Source organism: Catharus ustulatus, chromosome 1 (genome assembly GCF_009819885.2).
Source record: "Catharus ustulatus isolate bCatUst1 chromosome 1, bCatUst1.pri.v2, whole genome shotgun sequence".
In the NCBI taxonomy this organism is placed as follows: domain Eukaryota; kingdom Metazoa; phylum Chordata; class Aves; order Passeriformes; family Turdidae; genus Catharus; species Catharus ustulatus.
The window spans coordinates 31,265,089-31,284,219 of NC_046221.1; the positions used below are offsets into that span (position 1 = coordinate 31,265,089).

The 19,131-nt window shown below is 38.0% G+C and overlaps 1 protein-coding gene across 3 annotated transcripts in view; it reads left to right on the forward strand.

The window, feature by feature from the left end:
- HDAC9 (histone deacetylase 9) overlaps window positions 1-19,131 on the forward strand; it is a 462,497-nt gene that overhangs the window by 28,861 nt on the left and 414,505 nt on the right. For all 3 annotated transcript variants that reach the window (XM_033083076.2, XM_033083067.2, XM_033083095.2), the window contains exon 2: window positions 5,957-6,067. In XM_033083076.2, the coding sequence (XP_032938967.1) occupies window positions 6,049-6,067 (19 nt within the window). In that variant the 5' untranslated portion in view covers window positions 5,957-6,048. The remainder of the gene's footprint in view (window positions 1-5,956; window positions 6,068-19,131) is intronic.

Below are 19,131 nucleotides of genomic sequence, written 5' to 3' on the forward strand. Positions count from 1 at the left end.
GAGTTTCAGGAAGGAGGATTTGTTTTACTGGACAGAAGTCTGAGCCTTTCCCAGCTGTGTGAGCCGTGTGCTCACAGCATGTGAGGTCTAATGCTGCTTAATATTGCATATGAGTAATTGCTAAGACATAGGGGTTTGACTTATTGGTCAAAATAAATAGTTGCATGTTAGAGGTATAGCTGGGGATTCTTAACAGATTCTGTAAGATGTACATTTTTGTTGGGCAGTGTATCAAAAATAACTTTGTTGGGGAAATACAAACAATGTGACAGTCCAGTACTTGCTGGAGAGGTTCTTTAATACAAAACCTTGAAAGGCACAAAATTGTTACAGACTTCAAAAAGTCTTTATGTAGATACCTAATTAAGAATACGATTCTGAATTACTTATGGTAAAATACTTAATCCGGCACTGAGCTCTGGATTCTGAAGGCTTTACTGTGGAACAACTAAATTTCCACTGAAAGCAGTTATATACCCCAATGTCTATTGGACTAGACTTTGGTCTTTTTATTGCAAGAAAACCTACACTGTATTTGCATATAAAGGTCACTGCATAATTGCATGTGCTGCTAATGTCTTGGGTTTGGTTTAGCTTTCACTTATTCTACATTTTAAAACCAATTATAATAGCCAATTGCTTTTTGAACTGATGTCTTAAAGTACTTGGTCTTAGAATTCAAACCATTCCTTAACACCTTACCATCTTTTCCATATGCAGCCTTACTTCCTAATCAAATTTAGAAGTTTGATATAAGCTTAGAAGAGTTCAATTTGGCACTCTTTGGCTTGCATGGTTGTAAATCACTTTAGTAAAAGTTCATTGTGATTTGTCTTGCATTTATTAATATTTTTTCTAAGGTCTACAACTTGATCTTTTTAATCTGATTTTCATTAGCTACTGTATGAATACCTATTCAACAATTTTCTTTTGAAAAATATCTTTCATTTAGAAAGATGTATTGCTTTTTATAAAGCATCATGTTTTTAATATTCTAGAAAGAATGACTATTGTTCTTTGAGTTTTTGTTTTAAAGCTTTCATATCTTTTAATTGAGCTTTTTGCTGAACTGCTCATTGGACAACATAATTTGTACTAATTCTTACAGCTTTTTTACATGTTTGGTTTTTTAATGCACAAGCTGTTAAATGTGAGAAGTGAATATTTCCTTCTTGTGACACTTGAGCACTTGTGACACTTAATGACCTCCAGCATTTTAATCTCAACTCCAAACAACAATTTTGTTTCCAAGTAACTGAAAGCTATTTTAAAGCAATATATGCAGCAGAGAAACAACTAGATGTATTATTAAGGGTGCTGACCTGTCATGTTCAGAATTTAATGAAGTGTATAATTCTATATTTTTATTCACAAATTTTTTCATAATGATTTTCTAGACTCTTTTGCAAATAGAGGTATTTTAGGTAAAGAATCCTCCTGGAAGAGAAAGATCTGGAAGATACCTACAGGATGTAGTTTTGAAAATTATGAATTAATTTCAGAAATTCTCATGAAAAATTCATCTTGGGCACAGGGAAAATAGAAGTAGAAATATATTTTTGTCTGAATTCTGTTGATTTGTATTCATTGCCTCCTATCTCAGAAACTCAATTCCCAGAAGAATTTTGAAGTATGGGCACAAGATAGAAAAGATGCAGTCAGTGAATATAGTTTTGGGACAACACAGCTAGAGATGGCAGTTTAAAGGGATGGTGTTAACTTGAAATGCTTATTTGTGTTAGAAAATGCTTTACCTGCAATGTAGTCATGAGAAACATAAGGTTTGTGGTGGCTGGTGGGCATGAAAACCTACATTGCATCTTGCACCCTTCTTCTGTAGCAATTTCAAAGGTGCATCAGTCATTGAAGCATACGAGCTGTTGAATTTCCTTTGAAGAAAAAGGGGAAAGTTTATGGTTCCTGGATAAGCAAATGCAAGTCACTAATGTGCAGCATCACCTCCAGTGATATACATGAGAGTAGAAATTAATTTGCTGTATATTGTGCTGTAGACTAAAATGTCAGCTTGATAATGAGTAAAGGATGAATTGTTCAGTTAAAATGTAGTGTAAAATAAAAACCCCTTAGCATGTTAGTGTTGAAATATTAAAGTGTAGTGCCTTAGGAAGAACACTTAGTCTATCCTAAATCCTGGAGCCCCTTGCTGTACCTTAGTGTCTTCAGGAATTGTGTGCTGTTTTTTGTGGGTGGGGATGGAACACAAATTCTCTCATGAAATTCTAAGGCACAATGGCCTGTGCTGTGCTTTTTTAAATTTTCAGTGCTAACATTAAAAAATATGTGGCACTGCAGTTCATAGTGTCTAATTTGTGCTATGACATTCCTTCAGAAAAAGAAAGGAAATGAAGCATGTCAGCTTATCAGTAGAAGTGTATTTGAATGAGTGTCTGTGTTGTGAATATAATTCTCTATATGGTGATATGGAATTTTGTATGTTCTAAATAAGAGCTTTGACAATGTGAGCCTTGTATCATATTTACAAGGAGTAGTTAAAACTGAACCTGAAAAACAACATTCATCTTAGTGAAAGCTTTGCATTTACATGAAATATATGGAAATAGAGTATCAGGAAGGATGCCAGCTGCCACTTCATTAAATACAAGACTACCAGTACAGTCGAATTTCCAAAATTCCTTAACAAATCTTTTTATGGGAATCCCAGCAGAACACTTTCTTATACTGGAATTATTCTCACTAGGTTTAACTGCAATGAATATTCAGTGCTGATGCTGTCTTTGGTGATCTTGGAAAGGAAAAATCATGTAATCACATAGTATCTCCAGACCTGTGGAGGTACCTAGTCCACATTCCTCTTCTAGGCTAGGCCAGCTACAGCAAGTTGCCCAAGACTGTGTACAATCTCCAAGGATGGAAACTCCAAAAACTTACTGGGCAGCCTATTTCTTAGGCTCAATAACAGGAGACAAATACCTTCTAATGTTTAAATGGAATTGCCATATTTCAGTTTGTGCACATTGCCTTTTCTGTCTCTGGGGATCACTGAGAACAGTCTTGCTCTGTCTTTACTGCTTTTTGCCTAGCTACTCTGCAATAGGGCACCTCCTTTTCCTCTGATCTTAGGGCTTTTTCTGTTTCTCACTTTTCTCCCTGCCACCCACCCAGCCTTGGCATACACATTCAGTAGATCCAATTTTTCTAACCCATTGAAGTCCCTCTGAATGACAGCAGAACCATCTGCTCTGTCAACCACTCCTTCCAATTTGAATCCTCTGCAGAATGGCTGAGGTTATGCTCTGTGCCATGAGCCAGGTCCTTAATGAAAAGCAGTACTGGCACCAGTGTTGACCCCTGGGGGCTCCACTGAAGGGACTTTGGTCTGCAGATACAACCCTTAGAGCTTGGCAGCACAGACTGTTTTCAGCCACCTTGCTGTCCACTTCCTTGTGTTTCACAGTTTGTGAGGATGTTCTGGGGAACAGTGCTGAAAGCTTTTCTTTATTCAAGATAAACAACATTCTCAGCTCTCCCCTGATCTATTTTCTAACTATTTAATTGTAGAAAACTATCATTTGGGCTAAGCATGATTTTCCATCATAAATAAAGGCTGCCAATTTCCTACCGCCTTCCTGTCCTTCACAGGCATGTGAAAATTGTTTCCAGGATTATTTGGCCCATCACCTTCTAAACCATTGAGTTGACATGGACTGGCCTTTGGTTCTCTGTATTCTTTGTCCTTCCTGAAGATAGGAGAGATGTTTGCTTTCTTATGGTCTATTTGAACCTCCCTGATAGTCATGGCCTTTCAAAGCTGTTCTGGGAGTGGCTTTGCAGTGATGCTGTCCAGGTCCCTCGTAGGAGCATCCATCCCATCAGGTCACATGAATTTATGTATGGACAGCTTGTTCAAATCTTCCCTAACCTGATTCTTCTCCAAGGGTAAATGTTCCTTGCTGCAGAAGAGCAGGGAAGAATTATGAAGCAGCTTGTTTCTACAGTTTCAGCACAGCTGGTATCCGTAACTCAGTACAGGATTGGTGGGACCACTGTTTTGAATAGGGAATGTCACACAAATTTTCACTGACAGGAGCATGCAAGTCGTTATCTACTGATCCCTCTTTCTCACACACACTATTGCAATTATTAAAAATAATTTTTATTAGGAGAAAAGAATGAAGGGTTTTTTTGTGAGGAGAAAACTTACCCATTTGAGAGTGCAGTTGGAACTGACCACATGTTCTCTGCTCTCATATGAGCTTCAAATGTTTGCTTAGATGGGAAGTCTACACAAAGCAAACTTACACAAAAGTATTGTGTCAGTTTTGGGGATTATAAGTGAATTTCAAATATTAGAAAATTGTGAAACCCTAATGCCCAGAATTTTACTAATGCTCAAAAATACTATGTTTACTTTAAATGTATGCTGAAAATTCACTCAAGTCCACAGTTATGCATCAATATCCATTTTCTAGTTTCTGAGAGAAACTACTTATCCAGCTGAGGCTGGATACTGAACGAATGGATGTTGGATTCACTGGAAAATATTTTTTTCATGATCTTTGTAGCTGCTAAGATAATAATGAGCTCAGTGAAATTAAGTAGAATCTTAGAACTCCTGAGCGGTGTATTGGTTTTACTTTTATTGATAAATCTTGGAGATTTATGTCTACTGCAGCCAAAGTAAGGATCTGCCCAAGTGCACAGTTTGGATAGGGCTTAACAGTAGAGTCTGTTCAGTTTTATAGCAGTTCCATCTGATATTTGATGATTTTTGATGCATGAAGCAAGCAAGGGAAAGTAATTAGGATTTTCCTGAAGTATCATGAGTTTTGGTTTTACAGGTGCTGTCTGCGGGAGTGCTGGTTGTGTCCAAATATCATGCCTATTTGAGCAGTGTATGTCCAGCTGGCTTTAGGTGGCATGAAATCTAAATGTGTCATTTTCCTTTCTTGAATGATAATGATGCTAAACTTAAATGATTATACTTGGTTAAAATGTAATTTACTATCTCGAATTTGGCTGAGCTCAGCTTGAAACTAAATGTGCAGTTGGTAGTTTAAAAAAAGTGACAAAAGCTGCTAAAATATTCAGCACTAAGAATATCTTTGACTACTTAGATACTTCAGGAGCAGTGGCTGAATAGGATAGTCACATTCGTAATGCACTACAACCTTCTCTCTCATGCTGTTTATATCATGCTTGAATGAAAATATATTTTAGTTCCCTGAAAGCCTCTTCTCTATAGCTTTAAACTTTCAGCAGATGGGAGTATTAGAGGAAAATTTTTGCCTCTGCTTCTGTGCTGTACTGAGAATGCCACAGGACTGTGAAAGGATTTCAGCCAAACTGCAGAACCTTCCTTGCCCTGCTCTCGAGCAGCCCACGCCATTAGCAGCTCTCCTTGTGGTGTCAGAGATGTCATTAGCTTGTCATGGGAGATCCCTTCAGCTATGCTAATTATTTCAACAAGTTCTATTCATGAGCTGTCCAAACATTGGAGCTTTAGGAAGTAGTAGCTATTCTAGAAAGACTCTTGAATGCGGATCAGTTTCTGCACATTCATGTTTCGACTGCTGCCTGCAGTAAAACTGACAAGTGGCCACTCCTTAGACATAAGGATGTAATTCAGATATTTGTACCTCGTGGCTTCTGTTTCATATAATACCCTAATCACAGAGGAGAGGGAAGGACACAGTTCATCCTTTACTTTCTGGTGTTCTTATGTGACTGTAGATGGACCGCAATGCAAATTTCTGAGCTGCTCTGAAGCTTTAGGATTTCTGGTATTTTGTCTTGTTTTCAGTGGCCATCAGCTCTTGAATTTGCAGCAAAAAAGTACACTATAGAAAGAACTTCTGGGGTGAGAGATTTCAAATGTTCTTCTGTTTAAGTGTGTTTGACATAATTATATTCTCTTAAAAATATTATATTGTCAACAAATAGTCAAAGGTGTTTTTTTCATCTTTATTTTCCTCAGATTCACCCCACTTCCAGAAGAATCTCAAAACCTGAGCAACTCCTTCCACAGTTTGCTTTACTCTTCAACAAGATACCATTCCATTAAGAACAATGAGCTCCACAACACCAGGTCAGTTTGTTTATATTTATACCTCACTCCAGCAGAAAACTGTACTTTCACAGGAATTATATAATCCTTTGTATTGGTGAAATTAATTTAGCAAATGACTGATATACAACATTTCTTATAAAACAGGACAATGGCTGTATAGGCAGAAAAGACAATTTTGGGGATACCTTATCACTGTTGAATTTTAAAACCAGTAAAATTCTACAGTACATTTAAAATATTTTTTTGTTTTTTCTTAAGAAACTGATTTGTCATGATCTGACATGAACAGGCATTTTGTAACATTTTAGTTCTTAATATGTGTAATTAGACATTAATTTATTTTGTCTTTGCACAGATGCTTCTTTTAAAGAAAGACTTCAAATGGTATCCTGTTATTTTTCTGTTTAGCTCCAAAGTCATCTTTGCCCATAATAAGCATTCTTTTACAGAGCTTCCTCCTTTAAATATGTGTAATTAACAATGGTCTCTGAACCTGCTTTATCCAGTGCCTGCAAAATGAGTCACTGAACTGCAGGTTCACTTGATAGAAAGCGAACTATCAGTAGCTGTTCAAACTTCCAGGAAAACAGAATGCTGCATATGGAACATGCCTTGACTTCAGTTCTTTTAAGGAGTGAGAGTCCCCAATTCAAATCTCTGCAACGTCCCATATGGTTCACACTTTGTTCACCCACACTTGAAGTATCTATTCCTAGTACTGTTGGTAAAATAACCCTTTACAGGTGGCTTATTTTATGACTGCTTTGGTTTTGTTCAAACAGCCTATAAAAGCATCAGGGAAAACACTGTAATACTTAGTGAGCTGTATTTATCTGTACAAGCCCTATTGCATAGAAATTTAACTCAGTGAGCATTTTTTGAGAATTGTTGATTGCAGTATTAAAAACTGGCAATAGCTTTTACATCAAATGGAGTCAAGCATAGCTGGGTTTCAGACTTGGCTTCTGTTTCTTACAGTGCAGTTTGGTGCATGCAGTGAATTATCCATACAGAGCACAACAGGGCATTCAGCAGAAAGGCACATCTTTATCTGCATCACAGTGGTGCTTAGTAGGAAATAATCTTGTATTTTCCTAAACATACAGTTCAAATGCCAAGATACTCCAGTTGATTTGGTATCCTTCCAACGTTTCTTCTTTTGTGTTAGTTGCAGTATGTGGAAAAACCCAAAAATTAAACTGTCTCTCACAAAAAAGTAAATTTTCCACTACTCTTATTGGCATGAAGAAAGAGGATAGTGAATGTGAATCCATATTTATTGTCTGTTTCTGTAGGCTACATCTAATGCAAGAAAGGAGAAACTTTCAGTATAATCAGATTACAATTAAAGATATTTAGATACTTCAGGAACATCACTTTTGGTAGGAGTTAGGTGCCTAAATATCTTCAAATTTACTCCTTAGTGTCCCCCATCATTAGAGTTTGCCTCTGAAAACTGAGTTGCTTCACCAACCATTTCAATACACCTCTGTAGCATGTACAGAAATGCAATATTCAAGGGCAGTGCCAGCCTTGGGATCCTCATTTTTCTTTCCCTCAATGAAACAGCAGTGGGGCAGGATTTATTTGGACTTTAGTCTTGCATCCTGCTTGAAGTTAATGGCATGAACTGGAGGAGGATAAATGTCTCCATGGGGCATCTCTTCTGTCCCCCAGGTGAGCAAGGCTGAGATGTTTTGTGCAGTGCTTTGTCACCTTTTGGAAGTCACTGAAATTTCTGGTCCCAGTGCAATCCCTGTAATAGAGTGGTAGGGAATAGAGTGGTAGGAGAAACTGCCATTTCTCTGAGCAGTTAACATTTGATTGGAATGTTTTATAAGAAAAACGTTGCTAATTTTTCTTATTGCATCCATAGTAACTGAGTTTCCCTTTTCCAGTCCTCTTCAAGTGCACATATTTTTCATACATGGCCGATGTCTTTGTCCCATTGCAATTCTTATTGCTTATTGTTTACAGTAAATTCACGAATACAAGCCGCACTGAATATAAGCCGCATCTCTGGATGTTGGCAAATATTTCGTTTTTTGTCCATAAATAAGCCGCACCTGAATATAAGCCGCTCTGTCGTTCACAGCGAGGACCCGCGTGCAACAAAGTTGCCAAATAGTAACAGAACGGCGGCAGGGCGGGGTTTACTGGCTCAGCTAAGGCTGTGCAGGCTCGGCCCGCTAGGGGCTGCCGACAGGGCCAGGTAGCCCAGCCCGGCGCTGCTGCTTGGCGGGGCCACTGGGGGCCAGCCGCCGCTGCCACTGGGCTCGGTCACCACGGCCCGCCGCTGCCCTGTGGTGGCAGGCAGGGACGGAGCCCCCCGCCGCCTCCCCGAGCCGCGGCAGGGGCAGCCCGGGTCCCCCCTCTCCTCCCCGGGCCGCGGCAATGGCGGCGCGGGGCCCCCCCCGTCTCTTCCCCGGGCTGTGGCAGAGGAGGGAAGGAAAGACCTCTCCTGCCTCTGTCCCCGCCCCCCTGTGCTGCCTGCAGGCAGCCAGGCTCCACCCGCAGTGCAACAGAGTAGCAATTTGTAACAATCGCAAAATGCCGACTTTGCAGCAGCTCAGCTCGGCACTCTGGCTGGCACTTCTGAGGTTGTAAACGTCAGAAAATTATTCACATATTAACCGCTCCTGAGTATTAGCCGCATTTCCGGTTTAGGAGCAAAATCTTAGTCAAATTGGTGCGGCTTGTATTCGTGAAATTACTGTATTTTTAATGAAGGTTAACCTTATGAGACAAAGAAATGGAAGGGCAGTTCCATCCAACTTTAAAGGTCTCTTCTGACCAAACTATTTTATGACTCTGTGATTCCAGTGATTCAGCTTCCAACTTAGGTCTAAAATATGCATCAGGTTGTGATTGTTTCACTTGTAAGATGCTACAGCAGTTGCAAGTGTCCCTAGTATTCTGAAAGAAAAATTAATGAATTGCCATTTACATGAGCAGCTTCCTTCTGTGATGGCGAGCCTGTAGTAGGCAGCTCTTGATTTTATGGCTTGTAATTTAAATGGCAAAAGCCCAAGTGTTCAGTAGTGTTATAGTTGGGGGGTTTGTGCTTTTTCTTTTTTATTCTTGATAGTCTTGAATTTCTCCAGGGAATCAGTTGCTATACTCTGCTACATCCAGTTTAGGGCAGTTTGAAATAATTAAGTGGCACACTTTAAGCACATGGAGTGCACAGACAGTATTTATAACCTCTTTTTCCTATGGTGTAACATCAGGATGCTATCTCATTTGAATACCTATATATGTGTCTTGTACATGAAACTTGTGAAATTCTTCATAATATGTGGTAAGTGTTGGTATTTTGGGTCATGGTTGTAGGTTACAACAAAATGGTGAATGTACATTTTTTTGCAATATATCCAGACCACCTATATATATGACTTGTGTATGTACATTCATACATGCTGTTTACACAGTAGATAAATATATTAAAAAGAGAAGAAAAAGCAAGAAGCAAACTGGTAAAGCAGTACTTGAATGGTATAGGCCAGCTCACTTCATGGATGGCTCGTTCTCTCAATGAAAAATTCGGAAATGCTGTAGAAAGGATTGAGTGCACTAAGCTAAATTTCTGTGGTTTTATGATGGGATGTGGTAAGTGAAAAAAATTATTTATTTAGAATTGCTTTCCCTTCAAATCTAAATTGTCTGAAAGCCCACTGAAAGACCTTATGTGGAACAAGCAAATATTATGCATATTTTATTCAACCATTATCTGAGAAACCTCTTTGGATAGAGTTTGTTTGTAGAACCAATGCACATGAGTATTTCCTTATATTGTATGATGCAATGAATGTGGGGCCTGCAGCATAGCAACATCAACTTGCAACAGCTCTGTAGCCTATTAAATTGATCCCAGCTCTTTGAACCTTCAGGGACCAGGCTCTTGCTTATCTGTAAAGCTATTAGGTGATTGCTGAATCTCAACAGGGAAAGGTACTGATGTTTGCTTTGCTTGTTATGAATTGTGAGATCATTAAGGAAATGTTTACATTCTGTAACCATTGCATGTTCTGAAGTGATTGTTGTGCATAAAAAGCACTGGTCAGAAAGAGAAAATATTTATTTTACAGAATCACAGAATTGTTAGGGGTGGAAAGGAACCTTTGGAGATAACCATTCAAATCCCCCTGCCAAAGCAGAGTCATGTAGAGCAGGTGATGCAGGAACTCATCCAGGTGGGTTTGGAATGTCTCCAGAGAGGGAGACTCCATGGCCTCCCTGGCCAGCCTGTTCCAGCGCTCTGCCACCCTCAATTTCTTCCTCATGTTGGGGTGGAACTTCTTGTGTTATAGTTTATGGCCATTGCTCCCCATCCTGTAGCTGGGCACCACTAAAGAATCTGGCTGCAATCTCTTAGCACTTGAGGATATTTTATATCTTGGCCTTTAAGGTATTTTTATGCTTTAATGAGATCCCTTCCCAGTCTTCTCTTTTCTGGGCTAAAACAGCCCAGCACCTGCTCTCATGGAAAATAGTTAGCATCAAGTTTGGAGAGAGACTTTTAAAAAAAAATACTAATACTTTCCAGTGTTGAATTAATATACTCACAGGTGTATTTTGTAGTTATCTCTCTCTGTCTAGTATTTTGAAACGTATCTTCTATTAACATGGTGGTGTGGTTGGAGATTGTGTCTGTTGTATGTCTACCAGCTCTGTTTCCAAGGATTCCAGCCCTTGGAGAGGATGCTGCTCATCTGAACAGGAGAGAGATTGCTTCATTTAAAGCATGTGTTGGTTTAATACAGTATTTTTTACCCAGATTCTTTTTAAGAAAAACAGCATCTATGGGGAACGAGGGATTATAAATATTTCTGCGATGATACAGATCACAGATTTTCTTTTTCTAACCTGAGAAGGGGAATGAGTCCAGAGAGATCTCATTTCTTTTCCCCTTTGCTTCTCCTGTCACCCAGATCTTTCAGATTTTATGCTCGCCTTTCCTCTTGAAATTAAAAGCAATATCAGAATAGTTAAATGAAAAATATTCTATTAAAAAACCAAATATTCTATTAAAAAACTGAAGTGGCTCATGGAATAATTTTCTGTTAGGGAAGAAAGACAAATAATATTAGTATATTGCATTAATAAGTGATGAAGAAGGGAAAATACCTGAAACTCTTGACCTTTATGGAAGTTTTCTAGATGCTGCAACTATTGCTAAAATAGCAGTGTTTGGTTATCACAATTTCCTGATGGAAAGCCACACATACAGTTTATCTTGTTTTTACTATTGCAGACAGGTGAAATGCTGTTGTGGAAAGCTGGGCAGAGAGCTTTTTACTGCATTTTAGAGCATTTCAACATGCCTGCTGCTGAAGATAACAAGTTCAAAATGTGTCAGGTTTATTTACATGCGCCTAGGTGAAATCAGCTCTTTTATTTATGTGTAATTACTGAACTGAAATCCAAGTGTGATATATAACATTCTGGAAATCAGTGTCTGAACTTCTTTCTGCTCTTCAACAGCATTACTTATTTTTTCACATCTTTAGTGTCATCTAGGAGCTACTATAATCAACAGAAATGATACTTCTTAATAAACTGAATGGGAGAAAACAGATCTGTATGCTAAATTCTGCCAGCTCCTACTTTTGGATCACTCTTCTGTCATCTTTGATAGGCATTTGTTTTTACCTCATGAGAAATAACTTGTTTTTCCTCACTGCAAAGCTGACTCCCCCTGTTTTCTTGTTCTGCTTTTCTCTGCATTTTTAGAAGTAATTTTCCTCATATTTGTAAAGACTAAATATAGAAAAAGTTCCAAAATGCAACATTCACTACTGTTTTAAAACACATTGAAAGTTTATGTTGCAGTCCAGTAGCCATCTCTTCACTAGCATGGATGATATGAACAGATGAATATATTGAAGAATAATCATGTATCTTACTTTAAAATGTATTTTGTCAGCTTTTTGGTAAAAAAATGTAAGAGAACTTTGAGTCCAAAACAAAGAAGTAAATTAAATACCAGAAGGCTAAAACCTCTTCTTCACACATAGGTCTGTTTTAGCAGGTGTTTAAATTCCATTGGAGTTAAGTGCGTGGATCTTTTTCAGATTTCTGACTTTAGACTGAAGGAATGAAATACATTTGTTCCTTGTGATGACTTTGTGATGAATTTTCCTTAGATTAGAAAAGAATTACCTCACAGGCTGGATTAGATATATGTGGCAAATCACTGAATATGGCTCAATGAGATTCAGGATTAATAGGTATGTAAACTATTTCTATCTGTCTGTGTATGACAGAGTACTGCAGCTCTGTAAGACCTCCAAAAGAGCAAAAAATTCTACAAGCTCAGCCTTAATATAAGGTGTGTAAAAGAAGGGTTCTTGCCTCACAGCCCTTCCTGCTCTTTTTAACTTTTAATGCAAAGCATGACTAAGATGCGCAGCTCAGATTTTGATTTTTTGAGTCTCCTTACAGAACTTCAAAATGGCTTCAATCTGATATAAATCTTAAGTTTGCCCTTATGAAATGTAAAAGGTGTTGCTGTTTTGAGACTCTCTCTGTATTTTTCTCATAATAATTTAAGCCTGACATCTTTAGGTATTTCTAGGTAAGATCCCAACAAGCTTGTATGAAAAATTTAGATTCAAACTGTGTTCTGCCACTGTGGATTTAATTTTCAAGACTACCAAATAATGAAGAAAATGCTCTGTACATGCATTAGATAAGAAAGCATCATTTCTTCACTTGCTATAATTAAAGTTTGTAAATACATTGAACTACTTACTATGCTTTTTTTTTTCTTCCTCTTAGAAGTAATTTGCACCATTTACAATGAAAATTGATAATTAAAGCATTAAAGTGTTATGGTTCTACTCTTATTTGTGCTTTCATACTTGCACATGTTCATGAAGTTATTTTGTATGCTAATTCTTAGGATTTAGAATGAATAGATAATGACAACAACTAGACTGTGGGTTGTGGGATCAGTTGCTACTTTCAGCAGGTTCAGATAAACTGAAAAAACCTGTTTTTTTCTGAAGAGTGCTTTTGGTATAACTTTGTGGTACTTTAAGATGATGTATACATACTAACTTTAACCTATACATACATAAAAGATTCCTGTCTCTTCAAACAAATACTGTGCTTGACAATTAGAACTATATTGCTCTTTTCTTTCAGGAGTCAGGCTGCAGAATGGTTTTTGTCTGGGACTTTGTCTTTCAATGTAACTATTTTGTTGGTCTGTGTAGCCAAAGCATAGGTCTGAATTTTTGACCATTTGCACTTTAAAAGAAAAATTAGTTTTCTGGAAATCTTGAAATGTTTCTAAAGCTTGTAAAGATTCTTTTTAAAATTAGAGGCGAAAATTTTTTCTCATTTTAAGTATGTAATTTATCCTCAGTGCTCACTTAGAACATGCCCCTCTAGAAAGAGCCATCAAATTTATTTTCCAGTGACAAAACACAGTAATACACTGTCCTTTTTGCTGATTATTAGTTCATGAAAGGCAGCACAGTTATTCTTTCACTGGAGTCTAGTGAACTTTAAGTAGGTAACTGTTTATGTTTACATTTTGAGTGACCTTAGAAAAGCGAATCAGAAGATTGCATTCTCTGTGGAGAGTGAAAATATGGTGTGTTATAACAGTGTTGATAATTAAGCATTGAAATATGCTGGAAAATAGTGGAGGGGCTGATTCCTCATGCGGCTCATCATTACAAACTATGAATCCCAGCAGCCACCTAGAAGTTGCTTTGTCTGTCACTAAGTGTATGACAAAATTTTCATGTGTTTTTACTGAATAGAAGTCTACCATCACTCTAAGTGAGTTTGGAAAGCCTCCAAACTCAGAAGTTTGGATTCCCATCTCACAGCAAATATTTAACCAACTCTGCTTTTATTACTTTACTGTTTGTAATCCTGAAGTCATTGTGCTTGCTGGAAGCTTACAGAGTGGGAGCCTCCTGTGTTGCCTTATGAAAGCTTGCCTTTACTTGAAGCAAACTCTTGAGCATGTAAAGACTTTCCTAAGTATGGGAATTTTCTCTAGGAACAAAAATTGTGTGCAATTCTGAATCAAGTCAGAGTCTGAAGCTCAACTATAGAGATGTCCCTTCCCCATGTCATTTCAGCAGTTGACAGTGTCTTCCTGTGCTCTAATTCCATATGGTTCAAGGCCTAGTTTTTTATATAATTGGATGAAAGAGATGCTCACTAGCATCTCTGAATTTCCTACCTAGGCAGATGGACTGTTGTATATACAAAGTATTCCTTGGACTGTGCCAAATATAAGAAATCCTAATTCCTTAGTGGGTGAGACCAGTCCTAGATAAGAGCATCTATTTTTGTTGTTCCTTTTAAATTTTTTGGGACATTTTTTCATTTTTTAAAAATTCTCTCCCTCTCTCCAGCATCTGAATTTCATTCTTAGTCTTGTCATACCAAATAATCTCTTGGTTCTTCCATAGACAATATTTGCTTTAATGTACTGTCTAACATGTTGCTTAAGGAGGGTGGCATTTGGGGTGAAGGTTCAGGGTGTTGTGTTTTCAAGAAGTCCTGATTAATATAGCTCAAAGGCTAAAAATAAAAATTTTGCCTCTCCAGGTGGTTCATTGCTGTACTCTATTTGGCAGGTCAGTTGGTTTTCCTAATTTTTGTCTCTGCCAATTCTCACATTTCCTTATGGAGAATTGCTGTTGCAGTATCCAGATAAACAAGATCAACAAAAATCTCTCTTCGATTAGCAGGGTTCTTTATATCTGAAAACACAAGTAGTGTGGAAGATGTTCATGCTTCCTGCTTGGCTGCAAACACATTTTGCCTCCTGGGTGGTTTGGCTCATCAGATAACTCTTTCACTTCAATTACTAAGTGATGTGGTGTCAAGATTCATTGCTGTGTGTTTGTCTTTTTGGGAGAGGAGACAGGACAGTGTCACCTCCAGGACAGGAGAGCCACTGGAGCTGCGTGGTTCAAAGAGCCACCAGGGGGAGGTTACATTTTGAGAAGTCTTTTTCAGTGGCAGTGCCAGAATAAGCAACTCTGGCTGGCTGCCTGTCGTTCTCACTCTTCTCATCGACTCCTCAGCTGTGCCAGGTGTACTTATTTGTGTGGCCACAGGATGAAATGGATTCAGGAACCAATCCAGGCTCAGCTGTTCCCAAAAGTAAGGGTTGTCTTTAGCCTGGATTGGTTCCTCAGTGTGGTTTACTACATAGCCACACAATCATCTTGGCAAAGTTAGGAAGGAAGAGGGAAGAGAAAAAGTGCGTTTAACTCATGTCCTACATTGGGAAGAAAGGACCATGAGTCATCCTTGAACAAGAGAAGCATGGTCAGCCTCCATAACTGTGGGACTGCTTAACCATAGGTAAAGCTGGGGAGAAGTACTAAGGACCTCTTCACACTGCTTCGCTTTACTGGTCATTTCTCGTTTATGGATTTTAAGAATTACCTGTTCTGTCCATGCAGAATTTAGAGGTTCAGTGAACATTTTTATAGCTGAATGAAATGACCAACGAATCATCAGTCACATAATACAATATACCACTTTTAAAGTGATAGTTCAGCATCTGGCTGCAAGGCATTCTTTCATATTCATTAAGACATACATAATGCAATGCAGTGAGGAATATGTGAAATGTGCTTTTTAAAAAGATCATAAATGTAATATTTACCCAGATGAGTTTATAACATCTACAATTTTGTAAAGCTGTGTTTCTAAAATGTTGCATTATACAGGAAGTTAGATTAAACTCCATGAATAAAAAAAGTTTCTTCATTTGTTAGGTTAGCTGTATGAATATTGCTTATATTGAATACCCTAAAAAAGACATGTTTGCCAACTTTTAATGTTTTCGCACCCACACACCACCTCCTAATTTTGTCTCTGGCAGATATGTTTCTGCAGAATAAGTGTTTCTGCAGTGATAATTATAACACTTACAACAGGTAATTTGCAGATTTGGTAACTCACAAAAAGCAAGTCTATTTTGTTGCACCTTAATTTTGAAACCAGTAGCAATTTCAAAACTCCATTACAAAATCTAAAATTTTAGAGTGTATCGAATATCCTAATCTCAAAATTGAGCACTGCTTTGTAGCATTTAGCAAATAAATGTCTAAAGGGAGCTCAAGGTATGATTTAAATTGGGGAGAGGTGTGTGTCATACTTTACTTCAGATGATGATGTGCACATTGTGGGTGGATCCAAGCCCTGCTGAACCAGGGAAACTCATGGTTTGAACCTGGCTCAGGATTTCTTGTTTTTCATAAATTATAATCTCTAAGAAGACAAGATTATTTCAGTTTTAAAAGCTAACACCACAATAAGTTCTATAGTCCCCCCAATGACCTGTCTCCATGTGTGATTTAGAGAAATACTTAATATATATTTGTATTTCTAGTAGTCAAATCTATTTCTGTTCAGCATTGCAGTCTAGATATGCAAGATTTGTAAACTCTGAGAATTTCTTTTGAAAGTTTAATGAGGCCTGAAATAGATTAACACAAAAGATGTTTTGGACTGTTATTCTCTGCAGGGGAGTATTTTGATGTCATATAATACCTAGAATTTTTTTTTTTTTTTTGGTTCTTCTAATAATGACAAAGCTGGCATCAGGGGTCCTGAGGTAATATCTAATTTTTGTGATGACTGCAGTTCTAAGGGTTGTGATGCAGGGTGATGCTGCTGTCAACCTCAATATCTGTTCCAGAGTGGAGTCTCCTTCAGGTACTGACCTCTGGCTGGAAATTCTGACAGAAAGGAAGGCAACCTGAGATGGTTTGACAAAACTCCCATTAGTTAAACATAAGATATTTTGAGTTCAAAATTTTTGGTTTAACATTTTGGCAGTTTCTGCTAAAGCAAAGCACTGAGCTATTTTAGGATCCCTGAATTCCTGCCCAAAGTTCCCTTTGTTATCAATTGTAGTTAACAGCTGACCTGAAGACATGAGGACTAGTGGCCTCTGCCATGCTATTTTATTCTCTAACTTGTTCAGTGTTCTTCTCCTAGGATATCATTTAGTGGTTGTTCTTTCCAGTCTTCTCTTAACTAAATTCTAAAAATCTGTTACTTTAACCTTTTTTCATCGATAACAAATTTAAATCTCTGTTTTTTTCTGCTAGATTCTTAAGGTGCCACTTGGAAGCGATAGGAAAGTTTCTGTTCCACAGAAATAAAATTATGCAAGTACTTATTGTTTATTAGTCTCTCATTACTTTGTAACCCTCAATTTGCAGATATAGTTCTTCTCAGTTGTCGGGATTATGGATTAGTAAGGGTTTGTACCCCTCAGTTCTTGACTGCAGGACATTGCCATGATAGGAGTAATGAAGATGACAGCTCCTCGCACATGGCTTCCTCTGTCTGCTGCTCTTTCAGGGCAAGAGTTTATAGATTTTTCAAAATGGAATGTTCGTGTCGTTCATTTACACAAGTTTCGTGTCTGTATTCTTGATTTTTCCTATGTTGGGAAATGGAAAATGATCTGACCTGAGTGAGAAATTCACAATGGATTACTGATCTGGGGCATGGTAGAGCAAAAAAATGGTTTTCTGTAGGTATAGAGAAAGCTAGGTGTTGTGTATGCTCTATGTTGTGTGATTTACATCACTTGTAATAAAAAAGCATCTACTCTGCATTTTAAAACAGTACTATTTTGAGGCAGTACCTTGCAATAAAGGCCAGTGCACAATACACAAACTTTAGGCTTCATGAAGAAAGCAGACATCAGATATCTTTCACAGCTCCCCCTAAGGTGCCTGCAGCTGTTTCTCTAGCCTTGAAGTATATCTTTAGTGACTTACAGTGAATACAGCTCATTTAGATATCCCCAACTCAGCTTTCAGTAGTTGCTGTGGGTGCAAAGAGCACTCTTTTATATTGCTCAAAAGCTGCCTCAGATCCTGATGAATATCTTTTTTCCTCTATTGAAGCATTCAGCAGTTGCCCTAGACGATTTTTTTGTGAACAAATTCACGAGTACGTGTAAGCTAAGTCAGGAAAATCCTGAAATAGCCACTAAGTACTTTGTCTTTTCTGTTCAGCTATTTTTAAAGAGTAGAAGAGAGAGGAACTCAAAACACAGTGCTTCTACATGAAATACTGCATCACCTTTCCCATGTGTTTCTGTGACTTCATAAATGTTTTAGCTTTTCAGTCTGGTATATTAAAACATACCTTTTGCACCATGTCATTGGAAACATTTGAGGGGTCTATTTGCCTTTCCTCACAAAACATACAAGAAAGCTTGTTCCTTTGTGCACCCCTAAAGCCATTACCATCCAAGGAATCTGTGCTAGATGACAAATACTGTTTTGATGTCAAACAGCTGATCAGGAGTGCCTATAGACTTGTGGAGACACCATTCATTTCTCTTGCAGGGAGACTAAACTGCACTGGCTGTCTTTGGGGTGCAGACCTCAAAAGTACATTGGAATTTAATAATATAGTCCTTTCAGTAGGAAACTGAACAATGAAACCAACCCAGCACTGGTATGCTGAGGATTTGGAAGAAAGACAGTGACACAGGAGCTTGAAAACAGCATAGAGAAGGGAAAGTGAGGTAGACTGGAGATGTTAAGAGTCATGGAGGGGGAAAATGCTGGACTTAGATTAAAATAATAAGGAACAAGAATATAGAACAAGGTTTATAGAGAAGACATATGCAGACACCTAAGAACGCATGAGAATAAGTGTGTCTAAAGTGTTAGTGAGGAAAAGAAATTTTTTGAAAGAACTTCCTGGGGAAATAGCCTCCCTTCCTCTTGGCACTGGTACTCAGTGTCACAAGGGAACTGGGACTAGCTTCAGTAGTGCTCTGCATGCCTAGATGCTGAAATGGAGATTTGTTTCAAAGTAGACTAAGATTTTACAGCTAGTCAGTACTTTATGGTGCTGAAAACATTCCTGCTGATAGGTTTCTAAGGTGTTTAGCTGGCACTAGTTTCAAAGTTGGTTATATTAGTGATGCAGCACAGTGGATATGGACTGGAAGAGCAAATTCCTTTAACTGAATGCGAAAAGGAAATCTGGGTTACTTTTACTGTGTTTTGTATTTTATTACCTCTGGGAAGTGTTTCTGGAAGAAGTAAAAACCTTTTATG